Raw genomic sequence first — 25,614 nt, 5'->3', positions numbered from 1 at the left:
TGCTCTGACTATGGGATAGGATGTGCTCTGAATATGGGATAGGATGTGCTCTGACTATGGGATAGGATGTGCTCTGAATATGGGATAGGATGTGCTCTGAATATGGGATAGGATGTGCTCTGAATATGGGATAGGATGTGCTCTGAATATGGGATAGGATGTGCTCTGACTATGGGATAGGATGTGCTCTGACTATGGGATAGGATGTGCTCTGAATATGGGATAGGATGTGCTCTGACTATGGGATAGGATGTGCTCTGACTATGGGATAGGATGTGCTCTGACTATGGGATAGGATGTGCTCTGACTATGGGATAGGATGTGCTCTGAATATGGGATAGGATGTGCTCTGAATATGGGATAGGATGTGCTCTGAATATGGGATAGGATGTGCTCTGACTATGGGATAGGATGTGCTCTGACTATGGGATAGGATGTGCAGCTAATATAAAAGCTGCCAAAAAGGGACTGCAGATTAACAAAAAGCTAACTCTGGTAAAGTACATCAAATGTAACCATTTACATTTAACATGGAAGGGGGAAAAGGTGTATCTATCACATCACAACTAATCAAAATAAATATCCTTGTTACTATTGCGACCTGCACCTTCAGCCAAAATGGAGTAATGCAATTCTGATACGGCTCCTCACAGAACAACTACCCGGGAAAAAAAGAGATGTGTTGTTAGACGCTATACCTCTAAGCCAATACTGTCCTGAAATAGCATTAATCCATTCTGGGCGGGAACCCCCTTTGGTGTTTTAAGCATTATGTTGTACTTTAGCTATTGTAAAATAGCAGATCTACAAGCTACCGAGTGCCCCGCTACGAGCTTGAGCTTTTTGGAAAAAATCACGAAAATGTGGCGCAAATCTTTGAATATCTATATATTCTTTCAGAGCGAACGCTTTTAACTCAAATCTTTGCCTCTGGGGGAGTCCCTGGAACAACATATTTTCAGATGGGGGTCGATTACATATAATTTTGGGGTCCTTGAAATGAAAATGTTTGAGAACCACTGACATAGAAACATGGGTCAGGATTTAAAAGACATTTGTAGAATCGTCCTCAGGTCTAAATGGGTTAAACAACTGTGAGACGTATCCCTCAATTACTGGAGCTGCAGAGGATCACAAATATCAAATCATTTTCTACTACGAGTCTAGCTATAAATATATCAGATCATAATCCAGTGGTGACCCAGTTCATTCAGCTCTCAACTCTGTCACTATGTCGCCGACAGTTTGGACTGGTTTACCCACAAGCCAAATGGGAGGTCAAAGGTTATCCTGGCAGTTCAAGAAAGTTAGTTAACACTTTGTGTGCCCACGCAAAAGTGGGTGAAAATCACTTTCACCTAGAAAATCCATTCATTTTTGTTTAATTCAGCTGACTGTGGAGACACATGCTGGAACTTTTTACTTTGAAATGTTTTATAGTTTCTGAGTTATTTAACTTAAACGCCCAATGCATTCTCAATGGCAATAACACAAACTTTGGCACCACGTATAAAAAAAAAGAAGAAGAAATGGGCACTGCACGTGCGGTAATACCAAAGACGTCCACAGACGTCTTGGACACTGGATGTGTTAACACCCCGAACGCCCGGGGGGGTATTTGTAACCATTAAATCAGAGCGCCCAGCGATTTGCAGCTACGGAGCCCTTATCAAGGTGCACAATAAGGCGCCATCTTGGATGACGTAGCTATATGTAGCCAAAACACCCCCGAGGCGATCAACAACAACGGGAGGTATGATTGCTTCTAACGCGGCAAGCAACGGGACCGCGATGGGCCGTCTAACACATAATCTTTGGTTAGAATTGGACGGATTGATTTAGATCAAGAGTTATTCACGTTTGAAGATTTGTCCTCTCATCCACTAAAATGTGGGTCATGACCGAAAGAATAAGGTCGCGAATACACGCGGCCGAAATGAGCTTTCTTCGACGGGTGGCTGGCATCTCCCTTAGAGATATAGGGTGAGAAGTTCAGTCACACGAGAGAGACTCGGAGTAGAACCGCTGCTCCTTCGCCCTGGAAAGGAGCCAGGGGGTCTCCCTATAGGGAGGTCCTCGAGTGTTTTATTGTTGGTGAGAAGGCAGCTGAAAAGTGCAATTGTGTGTAAAGCGGCAACAATGCGCTAGATTGTCTGTCACTCTATTATTCTTAGAAACAGTGGTATTTTAGTCAGACTGCAGAGCTGGCGGGGGGGGGAGGGTCGGAGGGGGGGATCAAGTACAGAAATGCCTGTGGGGCTTCACTGCAGTATTTCAGAGTGGAAGGAGGCAGTATTTAAGGTGCTACACCTGCAGTCTGTCTCAAAGTGATGTGGCTGCAGGGACTACAGAGGGATTGAAGCTTGACCTGCAGGATATTAACACGGAGAGACTGCTGTATGTGGACACGACTACAACTCACTGAGAGAGACTGCTGTATGTGGACACGACTACAACTCACTGATATTAACACTGAGAGAGACTGCTGTATGTGGACACCACTACAACTCACTGATATTAACACTGAGAGAGACTGCTGTATGTGGACACCACTACAACTCACTGATATTAACACTGAGAGAGACTGCTGTATGTGGACACCACTACAACTCACTGATATTAACACTGGGAGAGACTGCTGTATGTGGACACCACTACAACTCACTGAGAGACTGCTGTATGTGGACACCACTACAACTCACTGATATTAACACTGAGAGAGACTGCTGTATGTGGACACCACTACAACTCACTGATATTAACACTGAGAGAGACTGCTGTATGTGGACACCACTACAACTCACTGATATTAACACTGAGAGAGACTGCTGTATGTGGACACGACTACAACTCACTGATATTAACACTGAGAGACTGCTGTATGTGGACACCACTACAACTCACTGATATTAACACTGAGAGAGACTGCTGTATGTGGACACCACTACAACTCACTGATATTAACACTGAGAGAGACTGCTGTATGTGGACACCACTACAACTCACTGATATTAACACTGAGAGAGACTGCTGTATGTGGACACCACTACAACTCACTGATATTAACACTGAGAGAGACTGCTGTATGTGGACATGACTACAACTCACTGAGAGACTGCTGTATGTGGACACCACTACAACTCACTGCTATTAACACCGAGAGAGACTGCTGTATGTGGACACCACTACAACTCACTGATATTAACACTGAGAGAGACTGCTGTATGTGGACACCACTACAACTCACTGATATTAACACTGAGAGAGACTGCTGTATGTGGACACCACTACAACTCACTGATATTAACACAGAGAGACTGCTGTATGTGGACACCACTACAACTCACTGAGAGACTGCTGTATGTGGACAGGACTACAACTCACTGAGAGACTGCTGTATGTGGACAGGACTACAACTCACTGATATTAACACTGAGAGAGAATGCTGTATGTGGACAGGACTACAACTCACTGAGAGACTGCTGTATGTGGACAGGACTACAACTCACTGATATTAACACTGAGAGAGACTGCTGTATGTGGACAGGACTACAACTCACTGATATTAACACTGAGAGACTGCTGTATGTGGACACCACTACAACTCACTGCTATTAACACTGAGAGAGACTGCTGTATGTGGACACCACTACAACTCACTGATATTAACACTGAGAGAGACTGCTGTATGTGGACACCACTACAACTCACTGATATTAACACTGAGAGAGACTGCTGTATGTGGACACCACTACAACTCACTGATATTAACACTGAGAGAGACTGCTGTATGTGGACACCACTACAACTCACTGAGAGACTGCTGTATGTGGACAGGACTACAACTCACTGAGAGACTGCTGTATGTGGACAGGACTACAACTCACTGAGAGACTGCTGTATGTGGACAGGACTACAACTCACTGATATTAACACTGAGAGAGAATGCTGTATGTGGACAGGACTACAACTCACTGAGAGACTGCTGTATGTGGACAGGACTACAACTCACTGATATTAACACTGAGAGAGACTGCTGTATGTGGACAGGACTACAACTCACTGATATTAACACTGAGAGACTGCTCTATGTGGACACCACTACAACTCACTGATATTAACACTGAGAGAGAATGCTGTATGTGGACAGGACTACAACTCACTGAGAGACTGCTGTATGTGGACAGGACTACAACTCACTGATATTAACACTGAGAGAGACTGCTGTATGTGGACAGGACTACAACTCACTGATATTAACACTGAGAGAGACTGCTGTATGTGGACACCACTACAACTCACTGATATTAACACTGAGAGAGACTGCTGTATGTGGACAGGACTACAACTCACTGATATTAACACTGAGAGAGACTGCTGTATGTGGACACCACTACAACTCACTGATATTAACACTGAGCGAGACTGCTGTATGTGGACACCACTACAACTCACTGATATTAACACTGGGAGAGACTGCTGTATGTGGACACCACTACAACTCACTGATATTAACACTGGGAGAGACTGCTGTATGTGGACACCACTACAACTCACTGATATTAACACTGAGAGAGACTGCTGAATGTGGACACCACTACAACTCACTGATATTAACACTGAGAGAGACTGCTGTATGTGGACACCACTACAACTCACTGATATTAACACTGAGAGAGACTGCTGTATGTGGACACCACTACAACTCACTGATATTAACACTGAGAGAGACTGCTGTATGTGGACACCACTACAACTCACTGATATTAACACTGAGAGAGACTGCTGTATGTGGACACCACTACAACTCACTGAGAGACTGCTGTATGTGGACACCACTACAACTCACTGATATTAACACTGAGAGAGACTGCTGTATGTGGACACCACTACAACTCACTGATATTAACACTGAGAGAGACTGCTGTATGTGGACACCACTACAACTCACTGATATTAACACTGAGAGAGACTGCTGTATGTGGACACCACTACAACTCACTGGACTCAGAGCTCTGACAAAACACCAATCCCCTAATGACAAAAAGACATTTGCTTGCTTTAGTGCACAGCATGCACTGCCCCCCTCTCTCTCTCTTGATCTCTCCGTCCCTCTCTCTCTATCTCTCTCACACGCACGCACACACGCACACGCACACACGCGCACACACACACACACACACACACACGTACGTACACACGCACACACACACACACGTACACACGCACGTTTAATCAAACTCCATTGCAGTTACCTCACCCAGAATGAAATACAATTGACAGGGCACTCGCTATAGCTGGGGCTAAAATTGATTTTCGCCACAGCACCAAAGCGGATGTCATCAATACTTGTGCTCAGTTAATGCAGGCAACTCTTTACATAATCATGCTTTTAACTCTCCCCCTCAAGCCCCCTGTTCACGGACGCTTAAGCGCACGTGTGCACGCACGCACGCACGCACGCACGCACGCACGCACGCACACACGCACGCACGCACGCACGCACGCACCAGTGCAGTGTGTTGGTAGATAATGTATGTATAGCATTATCGACTATAACAGTAAACGATCTATGTCCTATTTCAAATAGTTTGGTAGTAGTCACCACCACACCAATGCATTTGTACATGACATGGTATGAATGTATTGTACACAGAATGTCAAAACCATCTTGTGGTCACTATACACACAACTACAATTTGTTCCTCTCTCTATCCAGAATGCACTTCTTGAGGCCAGGGAGGGGTACTGACACTGTAAGGCATTCCAAAGATGGCTTCAATACTCCTGGAAGTGAACTCGTTCCCCCCTAACAGCCAGCTCAGCACTTTAAGGGTTCCCACATCCTGGACATTAATGCACAGAAGCCCCCCCCCCCGCCCCCCCACACACACACACACACACACACACAACTCATGTGTACAGTAACTTCCTTGGTTTTAATTTAACCCCAAAGAGTGTCCATTTGTTACTCTCTGTACTGTAGTATATACTAAGGATTACTGTGTGGGACTGAACGTCCTGGGATCACACTTGAAATGCCAAATGTATACATTACAGCACTTGAGGGAAAGTTCCCACAGGACGCCACCACTTCCAGAACTGAGAATGTCTGGCTGTTTAAGTCCGTTTGGAAATAGACAATTATAAACAACAGACAGCATAGTGTAGTGTGTAGTTATGTAGTCTTGTAGTTATTTAGCAATCTCAGCCAGTTCCAGGGTATATAGTCCATGGGCTCCATTTTCGTCACCGCTAAACCCCTTATCCCTAACCTTCTTTTCCTTTTTTACTATTTTGAAAAACATTTTTGAATAGTTCAACTATTCTCAATGTTGTGAGCTTGTAGACTGGCCATTTTAACTATTCAAAAATGTTTTGCAAAATAGTAAAAAAAGGCAAAGAAGTTTAGGGATAAGGGGTTTAGTGGTGACGAAAATGGAGCCCCATGTCTTTCATCCTCAAAGTGGGGTCCGGGGACCCCCAGGGGTCCTTGAGGGAGTTCCAGGGGGTCCCCAGCTAAATGATAGTTTGGAACCAAATGGACCCTTATGTGTCTGTAACTCTGAGAGTGTACAAATGGAACCAAATGGACCCTTATGGGTCTGTAACTCTGAGTGTACAAATGGAACCAAATTGACCCTTATGAGTCTGTAACTCTGAGAGTGTACAAATGGAACCAAATGGACCCATCGTCAAAATTAAAATGTCTTCTAAATCATGACAGTTTTCTGAATAACCTATGTTTCTATGTCAGTCGTTCTCAAACATTTTCATCTCAAGGACCCCAAAAATATATGTAATTGGCCACCGACCCACATCTGAAAATATGTAGTTCCAGGAACCCCTCAGAAGCAAAGATTTGAGTTAAAAAACGTTCACTCTGAAAGAATATATATTCAAAGATTTGAGGCACATTTTCACGATTAAAAAAAAAATAGCAGACATATACAAGCTCGTAGCGCGGCATTCGGTGCCACGCTACGAGCTTGTAGATCTGCTATTTTTCAATAGCTAAAGTATAACAGAATGCTTTAAAACACCAAAAGGGGTCCCCGCCCAGAATGGGTTAAAATATTGGTTTCTAAACAAAACTATGTGAAAACAAATGTTGGTTAGAGAAAAGATTTTAAAAGCCTTGACAGACTTGTTTATAAAAAAGAAAAGAAAAAACCTCATCTGGTTTCATCTGGCTCCCTTACATACCGTATGAGTCAGACAGATGAAGTCATAAAATGGGCATGTCTTGCTCTACATAATATTGTGAAATGTGACTTTAAGGTCAAACTCATCTTCAACCAGAAGGAGAACCCTTTTACACTTTTGACATATTTGTCAAACAATGAAGACAGCCATATGCTGTAATAGGAACAGGAGGAGGGGGTCTTGTTTGTGTGCGTGTGCGTGTGCGTGCGCGCGTGCGTGCGTGTGTGAGAAGCGGGGGTCTTTGTCTCCCTGTAATGAGGGCGGGATGTTTATCGTGTGGTTAGGTCATCCTCTGCTGATGAGGAGAGGTCTCTTGCATCATGTGCTGCTGGAGTACAGTACAGTACGTGACATGCACATCTTTCATAAAAAGATATTCCTTTATTCACTCTCCGGACTTTGATTGAAGAATCAATGGTAACATTTAGGATCTTCACGAATCTCACGATGGATATTGAACATCTTAGTACAATTAGGACAATTCTTACAGATCTAAAGTTTATTATATTGAGGTGCAGCTTCAACACGTAAACCCACTGTATGTGAACAATGTGTTTCTATAACCCATTTTGTGTGGAACCCCTTTTGGTGTTTTAAGCACTTTAGCTGTTGAAAAATAGCAGATCTACAAGCTTGTAAATCTGCTATTTTGTTTTAAATCGTGAAAATGTGGCGCAAATCTTTGAATATATATTCTTTCAGAGCGAACGTTTTTAACTCAAATATTTGCTTCTGGGGGGGGGGGGGGGTCCCTGGAACAACATATTTTCAGGTGGGGGTCGGAGGCCAATTACATATATATATGGGGGTCCTTGACATGAAAATGTCTGAGAACCACTGACATAGAAACATGAGGTTTTTCAGAAAACGGTCATGATTTAGAAGACATTTTGTAGAATGTTTTCTCAGGTCTACATGGGATTAAGGGTTAGATAGATAGATGTATAAAAGACAGGCTGGCTGAGCGTAGCTCCAATAGTGTGTTTCTATAAGGGACGCCTGTCCCTTATGGCTGAGTAGCTCCAATAGTGTGTCCTCAGCAGCAGCGACGTGGTGATTGATGATGTATTGGGTCTTGATGGGGGAGGGACTTCATTTATGTGCACCGCTGCTCGCCTCCTCCTTTGTGAGCATTGTGTTGTGATGCTCAGCATGGAGGAGTGGACGCAGGGAGGGAGGGAGGGGGGGGGGGGGGGGGGGGTAGGGAGGGTGGATGGATGGATGGATGGATGGATGGATGGACAGACTGACGGACGATGGGTGGATGCAAAAAAGGTATAGTCACGTAAAATGTGCTTAACCCGTTTAGACCTGAGTGAGGACGATTCTACAAAATGTCTTCTAAATCCTGACAGTTTTCTTGAAAAACCCTATGTTTCTGTGTCAGTGATTCTCAAACATTTTTATGTCAAGGAGCCCCAAAAACTATATGTAATTGGCTGCCGACCCCCATCTGAAAATATGCAGTTCCAGGGACCCCCCCAGAAGCAAAGATTTGAGTTAAAAACGTCCGCTGCGGGAAAGAATATATATTCAAAGATTTGCACCGACATTTTCACGATTTTTCAAAAATAGCAGACCTACGAGCTTGTAGATCTGCTATTTTTCAACAGCTAAAGTACAACATAATGCTTAAGTTAAAACACCAAAAAGGGTTCCCTGCCCAAAATGGGATAATCTGCCCAACTCTTTGAGTTACAAATGGATAAATAATTAACACTGAGGTATTTTAGCGCGTGGTCTCCACCTCTCATCAATGCGTCTACTCTGAGGTGATGTGTAACCTCCCTCTGCCTGCAAAGGGACTCCGGAGACAGACAGCGTTTAGCTGGCCAGATGAATGGCTGAGAGTTGCATCAATCTTTATCACATGCATGAACGCACAGACACATACATACAAAGCTAGGTCCCCCCTGTCTTGCGCACGCACACGCACACACACACACACACACACACACACACACACACACACACACACACACACACACACGTGCGCCTTTTGCCAGAACGTCTGCTGCCTCACATGGACACCATGCAGTCAAACATATGGTAACAAGGTGTGTGTGTGTGTGTGTGTGTGTGTGTGTGTGTGTGTGTGTGTGTGTGTGTGTGTGTGTGTGTGTGCACGCGCGCGCGCTGTGGTCATAAAAAGGGCAACTGGATATGTTTAATTTAAAGCGACAACAAGACAAATGGTTGTAAAATAAATGCTGTCACCACTCGAGGAGTACTAGAACCACACAGAGGAGAAATGTCAATTCTAAAAGAAAAACAAAGTCAATACTTATAAAGCCAATGTATATACTTTGACTGGTTTGGGGAATAAACCCCCCCCCCAATAAAATCCCCTTTAATCAAATTAATTGACTGGTTGACAGAACCACAGATCCTAAACACCAGTCCAGACAAATGTTGTTTTCGTCGACTAATACTATGACGAAAAATGTTCGTCGACTACCTTTTTTTCACTGAGGAAAACTAAATGGAAACTAAATGAAAACTAAGCTACGATGACTAAAACTAAGACTAAATATACCGTCAATTTGGTCAACAAATAAAAACTAGACTAAAATGTTAGGAAGGGACTAGTGGACAAGAGATCCAGTATAAGTCATTTTACACTTGGTTGCATGCGGAAAATAGCTGATCTACAACGTAGTGAGCTTGTAGATCGGCTATTTTCAGCAACTGTAAAAACAGTCATTACGAGGGCACCAAGAACCGGCAAAACACATTTTAGTCGACTAAATCAACTGTAGATTTAGTCCACTAAAATCTTATGATATTTAGTCGACTGAAACTAGACCAACGCTAAGACATTCCAGGTGACTAAAATGTGACTAAAACTAAATGAAAACTATTCAAGAGACTATGACTAAAACTAAAATTGAAATGTGCTGCCAAAAACAACACTGATATGTACTGAACAATCCATTGGTTTGGATGTTCTTCCTTTGTTTTTGTTTCATATTCATGTTCATGTCCATGTTCGCTGTTAGAGCTGTGAGGTCACCTAATGAAATAAAATGACATAGCTTGTTACTTTTTCACTTTTTACTTTTCACAGACTCCAACACGTGATATCTCGTTGCGAAACGAAGGAGAGAGAGAACACACACTAGTCCTAACAGCATCTCGCTGCTTGGACACGTGTGAGTGAGTCACAAATAATAGACCCCTCTAGATTCTTGATTCAGTTATAGGGGATTATAACTGAATTTATTTAGACCCGAGGACGATTTTACAAAATAATGTCTTCTAAATCATGACAGTTTTATGAAAAACCTATGTTTCTATGTCAGTGGTTCTCAACCTTTTTCATGTCAAGGACCCCCAGAATTATCTGTATTTGGCCGCCGACCCCCATCTGAAAATATGTTGTTGTATAACATAATCCTTAAAACACCAAACCTGAATGGGTTAAAATAGAACTCCAAATTGTTGTATTGGACAAGTGACATCAGCTCAGGACAAATCTCTTACGCAAGCGTTGTGTCCTTCCAAAGGGTGTTATGGAGACCAATCCAGAACAAGAAATGAACATTATAGTCAAGGAATGAAATATTCATCAATTGAAAAATAAAATAAAATAAGAACCCTTCCTGAATGTATTGGCGGACAGCATTTGATACTAGTTAGTTAGTTACAGTAGTTAGTTTATTTTTATTTTGGTCATTTGTTAACCCATTTTGACCTGAGATCAGATTCTAAAAACGTCTTCTACATCCTGACAGTTTTCTGAAAAAGCTATGTTTCTATCTCAGTCGTTCTTCGATTTTTCAAAAATAGCAGATCTACAAGCTCGTAGAGCGCCACTCGGTGGCGCGCTATGAGCTTGTAGAGCTGCTATTTTTCAATAGCTAAAGCATAACATAATGCTAACACCAAAAGGGGTTCCCGGCTTCCCGCCCAAAATGGGTTAAAAACACAGTTGTTAGGCATACAGTAGCCTACAACTTAGTCAACAAGGTGACTATTTGGCCGAAAAGGTTAGGGCTGAAGCCGAAGCTTATATATTTGCCCACCTTATCACAAAAAACTAAGAACTCCTAGCATATCTTTGAGTTGCATTTGGTGACCCCTTCCTATAAATGTCTATGAGCTAAAAAGCATCAGGCTTAACATGCTTCCTTTAACAAGTTTGGCAAACTTGACCACAAATTACTACACATAAGTCTTGTTTTAGCCAGCGTTGGCATTCACTCAGCAAACAAGGCTGACAAAACAACATTGTCAGCCTGAAACCAGAAAACAGCGGACGTTTTAACAAGTGCATAGCGAAAGGGAGTGCCACTTCCAAAGTACTGCTGGAAACCACAGTGACTGAAGCCATGCTTGCTCAGCGCCAGTGAGCAGTGAGCACGCACATCTGGGAGCATAATTAAGCCATTTAGGCCTGACGTCGAAATTTAAAAAATGTATTTTTCTGAAAAACCTCATGTTTCTATATCAGTGGTTCTCAATATTTCCCCAAAAATTATATGTAATTGGCCGCCGACCCCCATCTGAAAATATGTTGTTCCAGGCCCCCCCCCCTCAGAAGCAAAGATTTGAGTTAGAAACTCTAAAAGAATATATAGGCTATTCAAAGATTTGAGGCACATTTTCACAATTTTTCTAAAATAGGCACTCGGTGCCGCGCTATGAGCTTGTAGAGCTGCTATTTTTCAATAGCTAAAGTACATACATAATGCTTAAAACACCAAGGTTTCCCACCCAGAATGGGTTAAGTACCACTCTACTGAGGAGGAAGAATTCACTCTAGCAAGAGATGTTTCTTTATGTAAAACTGCAAACTGCAGTGAATGACAGACAGACACAGACAGAATATTCCTAGGTTTCAATACAACAAACCAAACAACCAAACCAAAAGGTCAGAGGGGTATATTTTTTTGGCAAAAGATCCGAACACTGACTGGACTTCCCTATCTGAATGCCTTTTGTAATAAGTTTAGTCGAATGCTGACCTCTACTGTACGTTGCACAGTATTACATGTGCCATCTGGGACTGAGAGGTTTCTTGTTCGAGGCTTAAGTTTTAATGCCAGATACAACAAAAGCTTAGCTTTCAAGTTTCAGAGTCTGAAAGACATAGAAAAAGGCACACCAAAACCCTAAGAGATAATCAAACAAAATGATCATTCAATCTTGGATGAAGGAGTGTTTGCTTATTCCAAGTGCACAGCGATAGCAAAGAACAACGGCTCAAAAACAGTGTTGTTTTTGGCAGCAAATATTTGATTTTAGTTTTAGTCATAGTCTTTTGAAAAGTTTTAATTTAGTTTTAGTCACATTTTAGTCACCTGGAATGTGTTAGTCTAGTTTTAGGTGACTAAATGTCAGGAGATCTTAGTCGACTAAATCTAGTTGATTTAGTCGAACAAAATGTGTTTAGGCCGGCCTTGATGCCGTCGTAATGATTGTTTTTTTCACATGCTGAAAATAGCCGATCTACAAGCCCACAACGGGCTGTTGTGAGCTTGTAGATCGGCAATTTTCAGCATGCAACCAAGTGTTAAATGACTTATACTGGATCTCTTGTCCACTAGTCCCTTCCTACCATTTTAGTCTAGTTTTTATTTGTTGAGTCTAGTATATCATTTAGTCTTAGTTTTAGTCACCATGGCTTAGTTTTCATTTAGTTTCCATTTAGTTTTCGTCAGTGGAAAAGGGTTAGTCGACGGACATTTTTCTCGTCTTAGTTTTAAAGAACACTGCACTGCATCCTTCAGAGATCAGTTTCCCCTCTTGGCAGAGTGCCAGGGTTCAGGGGTACCCTGCAGGCAGCTCTGTTTTCACCATAGCCAGGAGGACGCGTCCCCATAGCCAGGAGGACGCGTTCAGAGTTATTCATTCATTAGTTAGTATAACAAAAACACTGCCTGGTCGCTGCAGGAATGATAATGAATTGCATTTTTATAACGCTTTTCAAAGTGCTCAAAAAAGCACTTTACAATGGTTCACACATTGGGAGGTGAAGCGGCGAACAGTCGACGCCGCAGCGTCCTCACTTCCCACATTCACACACCAATGGTCGTGAGCTCACACCGACCGACTCATTGGAGGCAATGTAGGGTTCAGTGTCTTGCCCAAGGACACTTCCACATGTGGACAGGAGGAGCCGGGATTCGAACCGCCGACCCATGGATCATTGGACGACCTGCTCCACCTCCTGAGCCACAGCCACAACTTAAGTTGACCGGAATGGGGTCCAACACTTGGCCTGCTTAGTGCACATTTGTTCCCTCCTACACAAAATCTCTTGGCTGAAAATAGCTCATCTATAAGCTCAAAACGCTTGTGCATCTCAAATTGTTGGCCCCCAGAATACGGACACAAGAGTTCAGGTTAACCCATTTTGGACAGGATCTCCTTTTGGTGTTTTAACTAAGCATTATGTTATACTTTAGCTATTGGAAAATAGCAGATCTACAAGCTCATAGCGTGCCACCGAGTGGCACGCTACGAGCTTGTAGGTCTGCTATTTTTGAAAAGTCGTGAAAATGTGGCGCAAATCATTGAATATATATATTTCAGAGCGAACATTTTTAACTAAAATATTGGCTTCTGGGCGGTCCCTGGAACTACATATTTTGAGATGGGGGTCCGTGGCCCAGTAAAGATAATTCTGGGGGTCCTTGACATGAAAAAGGTTGAGCACCACTGACATAGAAACATGGGTTTTTGAAGCCTTTTTTTTTTAAATCGATCTCAGTCCAAAATGGGTTAAGATGATAGATTCCTTGATGTGTTTGCATAACAACTGACAGCCCGAGGAGGGCTATTCTTTGTGCTTTCTGTATGTATTACCTTCATCATTGTGGTGGTCTGACTCTGCATTCTGCACACCACACATCCTTAGTGTAAAAAGTCTTAACCCAGTTAACCCATTTAGAACTGAGGCTGATTCTACTAAAATGTCTTCTAAATCATGACAGTTTTCTGAAAAACGTACGCTTCTATGTCAGTCGTCCTCAAACATTTTCATGTCAAGGACCCCCAGAAATTACCCACCGACCCCCATCTGAAAATATGTTGTTCCAGGGAGGGACCCCCCCCCCCCCCAGAAGCAAAGACTTTACTTAAAAACATTTGCTCTGAAAGAATATATATTCAAAGGTTTGCTCCACATTTTCAAGATTTTGTAAAATCTTGAAAATAGCAGATCTACAAGCTTGTAGCTGCTATTTTAGCTAAAGTATAATCCAAACACCAAAAGGGGTTCCTGACCGTCCTGAATGGGTCCAATGAACACAGAGGACCTTACTGTGCACAGGGAGCCATCCAATGAACACAGAGGACCTTACTGTGCACAGGGAGCCATCCAATGAACACAGAGGACCTTACTGTGCACAGGGAGCCATCCAATGAACACAGAGGACCTTACTGTGCACAGGGAGCCATCCAATGAACACAAAGGACCTTACTGTGCACAGGTAGCCAGAGGACCTTACTGTGCACAGGGAGCCAGAGGACCTTACTGTGCACAGGGAGCCAGAGGACCTTACTGTGCACAGGGAGACAGTGAGGACCTTACTGTGCACAGGGAGACAGTGAGGACCTTACTGTGCACAGGGAGACAGTGAGGACCTTACTGTGCACAGGGAGACAGTGAGGACCTTACTGTGCACAGGGAGCCAGTGAGGACCTTACTGTGCACAGGGAGCCAGAGGACCTTACTGTGCACAGGGAGCCAGAGGACCTTACTGTGCACAGGGAGCCAGAGGACCTTACTGTGCACAGGGAGCCAGTGAGGACCTTACTGTGCACAGGGAGCCAGAGGACCTTACTGTGCACAGGGAGCCAGAGGACCTTACTGTGCACAGGGAGCCAGAGGACCTTACTGTGCACAGGGAGCCAGAGGACCTTACTGTGCACAGGGAGCCAGTGAGGACCTTGCTGTGCACAGGGAGACAGTGAGGACCTTACTGTGCACAGGGAGACAGTGAGGACCTTACTGTGCACAGGGAGCCAGTGAGGACCTTACTGTGCACAGGGAGCCAGTGAGGACCTTACTGTGCACAGGGAGCCAGTGAGGACCTTACTGTGCACAGGGAGCCAGTGAGGACCTTACTGTGCACAGGGAGACAGTGAGGACCTTACTGTGCACAGGGAGCCAGTGAGGACCTTACTGTGCACAGGGAGCCAGTGAGGACCTTACTGTGCACAGGGAGCCAGAGGACCTTACTGTGCACAGGGAGCCAGAGGACCTTACTGTGCACAGGGAGACAGTGAGGACCTTACTGTGCACAGGGAGACAGTGAGGACCTTACTGTGCACAGGGAGCCAGTGAGGACCTTACTGTGCACAGGGAGCCAGTGAGGACCTTACTGTGCACAGGGAGCCAGTGAGGACCTTACTGTGCACAGGGAGCCAGTGAGGACCTTACTGTGCACAGGGAGCCAGTGAGGACCTTACTGTGCACAGGGAGCCAGTGAGGACCTTACTGTGCACAGGGAGCCAGTGAGGACCTTACTGTGCACAGGGAGCCAGTGAGGACCTTACTGTGCACAGGGAGCCAGAGGACCTTACTGTGCACAGGGAGCCAGAGGACCTTACTGTGCACAGGGAGACAGTGAGGACCTTACTGTGCACAGGGAGACAGTGAGGACCTTACTGTGCACAGGGAGACAGTGAGGACCTTACTGTGCACAGGGAGCCAGAGGACCTTACTGTGCACAGGGAGCCAGTGAGAGGACCTTACTGTGCACAGGGAGCCAGTGAGAGGACCTTACTGTGCACAGGGAGCCAGTGAGAGGACCTTACTGTGCACAGGGAGCCAGAGGACCTTACTGTGCACAGGGAGCCAGTGAGAGGACCTTACTGTGCACAGGGAGACAGTGAGGACCTTACTGTGCACAGGGAGCCAGTGAGAGGACCTTACTGTGCACAGGGAGACAGTGAGGACCTTACTGTGCACAGGGAGCCAGTGAGAGGACCTTACTGTGCACAGGGAGCCAGTGAGGACCTTACTGTGCACAGGGAGCCAGTGAGAGGACCTTACTGTGCACAGGGAGACAGTGAGGACCTTACTGTGCACAGGGAGCCAGTGAGAGGACCTTACTGTGCACAGGGAGACAGTGAGGACCTTACTGTGCACAGGGAGACAGTGAGGACCTTACTGTGCACAGGGAGCCAGAGGACCTTACTGTGCACAGGGAGCCAGAGGACCTTACTGTGCACAGGGAGCCAGTGAGGACCTTACTGTGCACAGGGAGCCAGAGGACCTTACTGTGCACAGGGAGCCAGAGGACCTTACTGTGCACAGGGAGCTAGAGGACCTTACTGTGCACAGGGAGCCAGAGGACCTTACTGTGAACAGGGAGCCAGTGAGGACCTTACTGTGCACAGGGAGACAGTGAGGACCTTACTGTGCACAGGGAGCCAGTGAGGACCTTACTGTGCACAGGGAGACAGTGAGGACCTTACTGTGCACAGGGAGCCAGTGAGGACCTTACTGTGCACAGGGAGCCAGAGGACCTTACTGTGCACAGGGAGCCAGAGGACCTTACTGTGCACAGGGAGCCAGAGGACCTTACTGTGCACAGGGAGACAGTGAGGACCTTACTGTGCACAGGGAGCCAGAGGACCTTACTGTGCACAGGGAGCCAGTGAGAGGACCTTACTGTGCACAGGGAGCCAGAGGACCTTACTGTGCACAGGGAGCCAGTGAGAGGACCTTACTGTGCACAGGGAGACAGTGAGGACCTTACTGTGCACAGGGAGCCAGTGAGAGGACCTTACTGTGCACAGGGAGACAGTGAGGACCTTACTGTGCACAGGGAGCCAGTGAGAGGACCTTACTGTGCACAGGGAGCCAGTGAGGACCTTACTGTGCACAGGGAGCCAGTGAGAGGACCTTACTGTGCACAGGGAGACAGTGAGGACCTTACTGTGCACAGGGAGCCAGTGAGAGGACCTTACTGTGCACAGGGAGACAGTGAGGACCTTACTGTGCACAGGGAGCCAGAGGACCTTACTGTGCACAGGGAGCCAGAGGACCTTACTGTGCACAGGGAGCCAGTGAGGACCTTACTGTGCACAGGGAGCCAGAGGACCTTACTGTGCACAGGGAGCCAGAGGACCTTACTGTGCACAGGGAGCTAGAGGACCTTACTGTGCACAGGGAGCCAGAGGACCTTACTGTGCACAGGGAGCCAGTGAGGACCTTACTGTGCACAGGGAGACAGTGAGGACCTTACTGTGCACAGGGAGCCAGTGAGGACCTTACTGTGCACAGGGAGACAGTGAGGACCTTACTGTGCACAGGGAGCCAGTGAGGACCTTACTGTGCACAGGGAGCCAGAGGACCTTACTGTGCACAGGGAGCCAGAGGACCTTACTGTGCACAGGGAGACAGTGAGGACCTTACTGTGCACAGGGAGCCAGAGGACCTTACTGTGCACAGGGAGACAGTGAGGACCTTACTGTGCACAGGGAGCCAGTGAGGACCTTACTGTGCACAGGGAGACAGTGAGGACCTTACTGTGCACAGGGAGACAGTGAGGACCTTACTGTGCACAGGGAGACAGTGAGGACCTTACTGTGCACAGGGAGCCAGTGAGGACCTTACTGTGCACAGGGAGCCAGAGGACCTTACTGTGCACAGGGAGACAGTGAGGACCTTACTGTGCACAGGGAGACAGTGAGGACCTTACTGTGCACAGGGAGCCAGAGGACCTTACTGTGCACAGGGAGACAGTGAGGACCTTACTGTGCACAGGGAGCCAGTGAGGACCTTGCTGTGCACAGGGAGACAGTGAGGACCTTACTGTGCACAGGGAGACAGTGAGGACCTTACTGTGCACAGGGAGACAGTGAGGACCTTACTGTGCACAGGGAGCCAGTGAGGACCTTACTGTGCACAGGGAGCCAGTGAGACCAATCTTGGATAATGTTATTCCCTCTCTCTGGGATCGTCTTATCAGAGGCACGAATTACCCATTGTGTCCTGAATTCACCATGGGAGACACAACAGCTATTGTACCGAGGTGGTGTACACTATGTACGCTCTATAACCCATTTTGACCTGAGATCAGATTCTAAAAAATGTCTTCTACATCCTGACAGTTTTCTGAAAAAGCTATGTTTCTATGTCAGTCGTTCTTCGATTTTTCAAAAAATAGCAGACCTACAAGCTCGTAGCGCTCCACTCGGTGGCGCGCTATGAGCTTGTAGATCTGCTATTTTTCAATAGCTAAAGCATAACATAATGCTAACACCAAAAGGGGTTCCCGCCCAAAACGGGATAAAGAGCATTACTGTATTCTACTGTCTGACTCTGAATGTGTTCAGTAGAAAACCAACTAACTACTTTTTATTATCTACCAAAATATTGCAGTTCCTGTTATCAACTTATCTTCATGTTGAATCTTCCCTCGATGTTGGCATGTTATTTATATTTTCTAAACTACAAGAGTGTGAAGCAGGACTGCTGCTGCTGTGGTGGTTAAGATTTTTTTGTGTAGTCACCGAGTTTCAAACAATTGTGGGCAAATTACTCTACAGTTCGTCCTCATTAGCACAGTTGTTGTTCACTAGTGCACCTGTTTAGTAGACCAGTCAGGGGGCACACTGTCAACACTGCCATCTCGGCTAGTATTATTAACAAAAGCAAAGTGGATATATATCCCACAAAACACCATGACTTTCAACATTATTGTAATGTGAGTAACAACACGCAGCATCGCTTACCTGAATCGTGCCGAAGTCCACATTCTCGTAGTGAAAGTGAGCGCACTCGGCCAACTTTGGGAAGTGGCCCTTGGTGAAGCAGAGTCTGAAACGCAAACACACAGAAACACATTAGTGTGAGCGCTGCACCCACACATCATCATGATGGACAGAGTGTGTATATAAGGCGACGGGAAGGTAGATAGCAAGGAGTCGAAGACACGGAAATAGACTCCGAACGGAAAGACTTCAGGGAGGAAACGAAGGTGATAAAAGAGAAAGTAAAGGAGCAAGAAATAGACACGTATACAGGAGTGTATATATGAGAGAGATGGACAGAGGCAGGTGTGTGTGTGTGTGCGTGTGTGTGTGTGTGTGTGTGTGTGTGTGTGTGTGTGTGTGTGTGTGTGTGTGTGTGTGTGTGTGTGTGTGTGTGTGTGTGTGTGATCACACTATAGAGAAGGTATAATGTCCCAACAAGTATGGTATAGTAGGCCTGGGCCATGGCTCAGTGGTCCAGGCACCTTGGCTGGTAATCCAGTCTGGCAGTGTGCCGCGGGTTCGACTCCCGATCCCGACGGCCTTTACTGCATGTCTTCCCCCCCCATCTCTCTCCCCATTTCCTGTCAGCCTACTGTCTGTCCCTCCATAAAATATATAAAATAAATGGCGAAAGCCACAAAAAAAAATAACATTTAAGTATGGTATAGTAGAATTAGAGAAACAACCATTGTGAGGACAATGTTGTATGCTTTAAAAATTATTTGTGGAGTCAGGCTTAACAATTAGCAAAAGATTCAGGTTTTGGGTTAGAGTCAGGAAGTGGTTGGGATTAGAGTTAGGCATGAAATATACTTTTACCTCTAACTCTAACCCCAGATCTATACAAGCTCACACAGCACAGTGCAGTGATGTAAATAGGTTTTCAATGTAATGAGTCCCGGGATGCAGGGATGGTCTTTTAGGGCATTTTATGAGTCCCACTTCAACGACGTTTAGGAGTCATATTTCGCCATTTTTTACAAATTGCAGCATTTAACTCCCATTTCATTTTATATGGTTATAATGGTTATATTCACGTAGAAAACAGAAGAAGAAATGATTATTATAACTAAAGCTAGCAAAATAAACTAGAATAAAAAAACAGTACAGTAGTGCATCCCGTGGATGCAGAGGTCGTTGTTTTATTGCGTCCCTCAACTATAAACTGCGTTTTGGGATGCAAAATGCACCCTATTTTAATCTCTGACGCTTTAGAGTTGGCCGTAAAATCACTGTACTAAAATGTTGATGTCCTCACAAGTATAGTGTAATGCGTGTGTGTGTATGTGTGTATGTGTGCGTGCGTGCGTGCGTGCGTGCGTGCGTGCGTGCGTGCGTGCGTGCGTGCGTGCGTGCGTGCGTGCGTGCGTGCGTGCGTGATGTGTAATGTCGGTGTGAGTCAAGAGCCTGCGGTCCACTCACTTCTTGACGTTCTTGACCTTCATGCTGGCGGTGCTGCTGCTACAGGACCGCATGAGCGGCTCAGCTCTCAGCTCTGGGATCTCTGCACTCCGTGCCTGAGACACAGACAGACGTTAAGGCTTGACCTTTGACCCCTGCGTGAACATTCTAACATTCTATATTAGTAACGCCTCTCATTCATACTCAGTACTCAGTCCTGATGTTGGCGTTTTCTACTAAAATGTTATTTTTGCTAATGTGTTATGTTAAACCTGAGGACAATTCTACAAAATGTCTTCTAAATTCTGACAGTTTTCAGAAAAACCCATGTCAGTGGTTCTGAAACTATTTCATGTAAAGGACCCCAACATTTGTATGTAATTGACCTCCGACCCCCATCTGAAAATATGTTGTTCCAGGGACCCCCCCAGAAGCAAATTAAATGTCTATAGCATGGTGGAACTCTCCAAGAATACTGTAGCAATAGATAATGTAAATGCTAATACATAATAAAGATGAATAGGAGACATAGTATCATAGATGATCCAGAGCAAATGAGGTAAAGCGGGCAGAGATAAGTACAAGATTGTGAAATCTTGTCTGTGTTCAGCTTGTGGTCTAGACTACTACTGACAGGGATGATGATGGTATGCAGATTAAGCCCAGGATTTGTACACAAGCTATTACTACTGCACTATTAGCAGTTGTTATAACGGTTTGTGGACACACATCAAAATCAAGCCCAGCCTAAACAACAAGCCACAGCTTTAAATCTCACTGTGAGTCTCAGCTAGCCTCAGCTAGCCCGCCACCACCACAGGCACATTCCAGATTGGGAAATTGTGTGATATTCGTGGCATGTGAAAGCTGAATACGGTCAGAATGTGCTGGTGACGAGGCTGCATCTTTTGCAGACAATGATCAACGCTGGCCTTGCAGCGTACATTACTCAAAATTATTGTATTATTTATGCATTTCATTTTCACTTCAAGAGCACTTCACGGTATCTCTACACGGTAGAAGTGCACTCTATACCCATAATACATATAATTACATAATGTAATTGGCCACCGAAAATATGTAGTTCCAGGAACGCTCCCATGCAGAAGCAAAGATTTGAGTTAAAAACGTTAGTTCTGAAAGAACAAATATTCAAAGATTTGTGCCTCATTTTCAGGATTTTTCAAAAATAGCAGACCTACAAGCTCGTAGCGCGGCACTCTGTGCTTGTAGATCTGCTATTTTTCAATAGCTAAAGTATAACATCATTCTTAAAACACCAAAAGGGGTTCCCGCCCAGAATGGGTTAAAGGAGAATTCCATACTAGAAGTCTTTCTTACCTTTATTTGTAGTTGTTACGTCCCCACCAAAGAGGTCCAGGTGTTATTTTGTGCAAAAGCGCATTATTGGCTATTTCCCCTACCATAAGCCCTCAATTGAATTGCATTGAATTGAATGGGGCTATGGGGTGTTGTGCTAATTCGCTTATTTCCATCGCTTAAAAATGATTTTTGTTTTGTATATATCCTCTCTTCAGTATCCCAAGACACATTACTACTTATTTCGATGGAAATAAGCGAATTATCACAAAAGCCAAACCCCCATTGAGGGCTTATGGTAGGGGAAATAGCCAATAATGCACTTTTGCACAAAATAACACATGGACCTCTTTGGTGGGGACGTAACAACTACAAATAAAGGTATGAAAGCCTTCTAGCATGGAATTTAGGGGTGTCAAAAAAAATCGATTCGAATTAGAATCGCGATTTCCGTTATGAACGATTAAAAATCCATTCATAATTTCCAAAAAACGATTTTTGGAATCTATTTTTCCTTTTTCTTTTTTCTTCTGGTTACAGTTACAGGAGTTTTCACTACATGGTGTTTGTGATATGAAATGTAAGCTCACCCTAATCACAGTAAACATCATGTCTTCAGTCATGTTCAAGTTACTGTAGTATAGTACTTCAGTTGGCTGGAGTAGATTGTGATGAAATCCTATGTATTGAATCGAGAATCATTTTGAATAGAGAATCGTTTTGAATCAGGAAAAAAATGCTTTTAAATTTAAAAAAAATAGTTTTTGGATTGAGAATCGAGTTGAATCGGGAAAAACGATTTTGAATCGAATCGTGACCCCAAGAATCGGAATCGAATGGATTCGTGACCCCAAGAATCGGAATCGAATTGAATGGAATCGTGGGACACCCAAAGATTCACAGCCCTGATGGAAGTCTCCTTTGAGCCTTTCCAATCATCACCAGCTCAAACCACAGAAGGAGACGATACATATACATAATGTATTACCGATTCCACCAGGGAATCCCTCATCTATGAAATATTGAACAAAAGAATATGCAGAAATGCCGTATTAATGTTTCAACATGCCCCACCTCCTCTCTGATCAATATTAATCCATTTTGGGCGGGAACCCCTTTTGGTGTTTTAAGCGTTACGTTATACTTTAGCTATTGAAAAATAGCAGATCTACAAGCTCATAGCGCGGCACCGAGTGGCGCGCTATGAGCTTGTAGGTCTGCTATCTTTGAAAAGTTGTGAAAATGTGGTGCAAATCTTTGAATATATACTGTATTTCAGAGCGAACATTTTTAACTAAAATCTTTGCTTCTAGGGGGTCCCTGGAACAACATATTTTGAGATGGGGGTCCGTGGCCCAATAGAGATAATTCCGGGGGTCCTTGTCATGAAAAAGGTTGAGCACAACTGACATAGAAACATGGGTTTTTCAGAAAACTATTAGGATTTAGAAGCCTTTTTCTTTAATCGACATCAGTCCAAAATGGGTTAAATTAGCCCCCGATGAGAACGTTGAACTCTTTTCTCGTCTCTGTTGGCCAAATCGAACCTAACACTTGTGACAGGGAACCAACCACGCACAGACCATGGGGTGGCTCAACGTGTTACCATGGAGACGGCCTCATTTCCACCTTGCTTGCTGCTGATGCCGAGCCGAGCCGCGGCGAGAGATGAGCCAACCGACATATAAGTGGTTTACAGAGAGCAGCAGAGGAAAGGAAAATAATGAATGAATGGTCCTCCTGGCTGGTGAATGGAGGAGTCCCTTCTAAAATAACCCATTTTGACCTGAGATCAGATTCTAAAAATGTCTTCTACATCCTGACAGTTTTCTGAAAAAGCTATGTTTCTATGTCAGTGGTTCTTCGATTTTTCAAAAATAGCAGACCTACAAGCTCGTAGCGCGCCACTCGGTGGCGCGCTACGAGCTTGTAGATCTTCTATTTTTCAATAGCTAAAGCATAACATAATGCTAACACCAAAAGGGGTTCCCGCCCAAAATGGGATAAATACATGAAATGACACAGCGAAAAGGTTGGACAGTTGGAATGTTCTCTAATCAGAGAGCCTTTAGCAGCAGTGCACTTCGCATCAAGCCTGTTTCATGAATCATGGACGTGCAACGATGCTGCTTTGGGGAGCAGGAGAGGAGAGGCAGAGGAACAGAGCAGGTTCTATATGGAACACATGAGGACTGACAGCTAATCAATCCCTTCAGTTAGAGGACATATATAACCCGTTTAGGCCTGACATCGACATTTATGACAAAAATGTCTTCTAAATCATGACAGTTTTCTGAAAAACCTCATGTTTCTGTATCAGTGGTGCTCAATATTTCATGTCAAGGACCCCAAAAATTATATGTAATATGCCGCCGACCCCCATCTGAAAATATGTTGTTCCAGGGACTCCCCAGAAGCAAAGATTTGAGTAAAAAACGTTCAATCTGAAAGAATATATATTCAAAGATTTGAGGCACATTTTCACGATTTTAAAAAAATAGATCTACAAGCTCGTAGCGCGGCACTAAAGTATAACAGAATGCTTAAAACACCAAAAGGGGGTTCCCGCCCAGAATGGGATAAGAATGTGACAGGGTGGAAACAGGCCGAGAGACACACGCCATCGCTGGGTTTGACGTGTCGTCTGTGTGTGACTGTGTGTGCATGTGTGCGTGTGTGCGTGTGTGTGTGTGTGTGTGTGTGCGTGTACGCGCGCACACGAGAGCACGCAGAAGTGTGAATATCTCACTAATCCTGTGTGAGGGTATTTCTCGTGCTGCTGTGCCTGCTGTGTGAATGTCTCACCATGGGTGTGTGTGTGTGTGTGTGTGTGTGTGTGTGTGTGTGTGTGTGTGTGTGTGTGTGTGTGTGTGTGTGTGTGTGTGTGAATGTCTCACCATGGCGCTGATGGTTTCCTCCCAGTCGGGTCTATCTCGAGGATGGATGTGAGCCAACTCAGGTAAAAAGTCCTCGTCCTCAGGGTGACGCCTCAGGCTCCTTCAGGGGAAAAAAAACAAGGACGCAGACAAAGTTAGGACTAGAGTTGTGGCATTCAGCGCAGTGTGATCCAGTGGATGGGATCGTGCCCGTGGTGCCTTTCACAGAATGAGCTCAGGTTCAACACCAAGTCAAAACCAATACCGGTAAATTGCGGTAATCAAAAATCCAATTTAACCCTCTATGACAGATCCTAGTGATGCACCGCATTTTCGGCCTATTCGGTAAAATATATCACCGAATAGTGTATGCAATTAATGCATTCAAAAGAGCTGAATAAATGTTTATGACTAAAACAAAGACTAAATATAATGACAATTTCGTGACATTTACTCGACTAAAACTAGACTAACACTAAAACATTCCAGGTGACTAAAATGTGGCTGAAACTAAATGAAAACTATTGAACTGAATTGAATTGACTAAAACTGAAATCAAAATGTGCTGCCAAAAACAACACTGCTCTTCAGTCAGACTCCAGTCATTGGCCGCTGCTTCGATCAATTGAGAAAATGAGGGCAATTTTCGTACATTAATTCATGCCCATTATTCACGCGCTCGCTCACGCAATTCGAATATGACTCACTCTTTATAAAAGGGAGATTATAAAGGGTCTTGCGAGTTACTTTGTTTTTCTGAAAACCTGAAGGGTTTTTATCACTGGCTGCTTACCCTTATCCTGTGACAATCCTTCAATAAAGATTATATCTTTATTGATTTTGACCTGAGATCAGATTCTAAAAATGTCTTCTACATCCTGACAGCTATGAAAAGCTATGTTTCTATGTCAGTCGTTCTTCGATTTTTCAAAAATAGCAGACCTACAAGCTCGTAGCGCGCCACTCGGTGGCACGCTATGAGCTTGTAGATCTGCTATTTTTCAATAGCTAAAGCATAACATAATGCTAACACCAAAAGGGGTTCCCGCCCAAAATGGGTCTTGCTTAGGAACTTCTGGAGGAAGGAACCACAGGG

The 25,614-nt window shown here is 44.6% G+C and overlaps 1 protein-coding gene across 3 annotated transcripts in view; it reads right to left on the bottom strand.

Moving 5' to 3' along the window:
• The window catches only part of arhgap32b (Rho GTPase activating protein 32b), a 166,336-nt gene that overhangs the window by 98,746 nt on the left and 41,976 nt on the right, over positions 1–25,614 (bottom strand). For all 3 annotated transcript variants that reach the window (XM_079508347.1, XM_079508349.1, XM_079508350.1), the window contains exons 2-4: positions 24,540–24,639; positions 20,344–20,438; positions 18,901–18,985 (exon numbers count right to left, since the gene is read on the bottom strand). In XM_079508347.1, coding sequence (XP_079364473.1) covers positions 18,901–18,985; positions 20,344–20,438; positions 24,540–24,542 — 183 coding nt within the window. In that variant the 5' untranslated portion in view covers positions 24,543–24,639. The remainder of the gene's footprint in view (positions 1–18,900; positions 18,986–20,343; positions 20,439–24,539; positions 24,640–25,614) is intronic.

This window comes from Electrona antarctica (genome assembly GCF_951216825.1).
Source record: "Electrona antarctica genome assembly, chromosome: 8".
In the NCBI taxonomy this organism is placed as follows: Eukaryota; Metazoa; Chordata; class Actinopteri; order Myctophiformes; family Myctophidae; genus Electrona; species Electrona antarctica.
The sequence above is the reverse complement of the archived record's forward strand: the minus strand, read 5'-3'. Positions and strand labels throughout refer to the sequence as shown.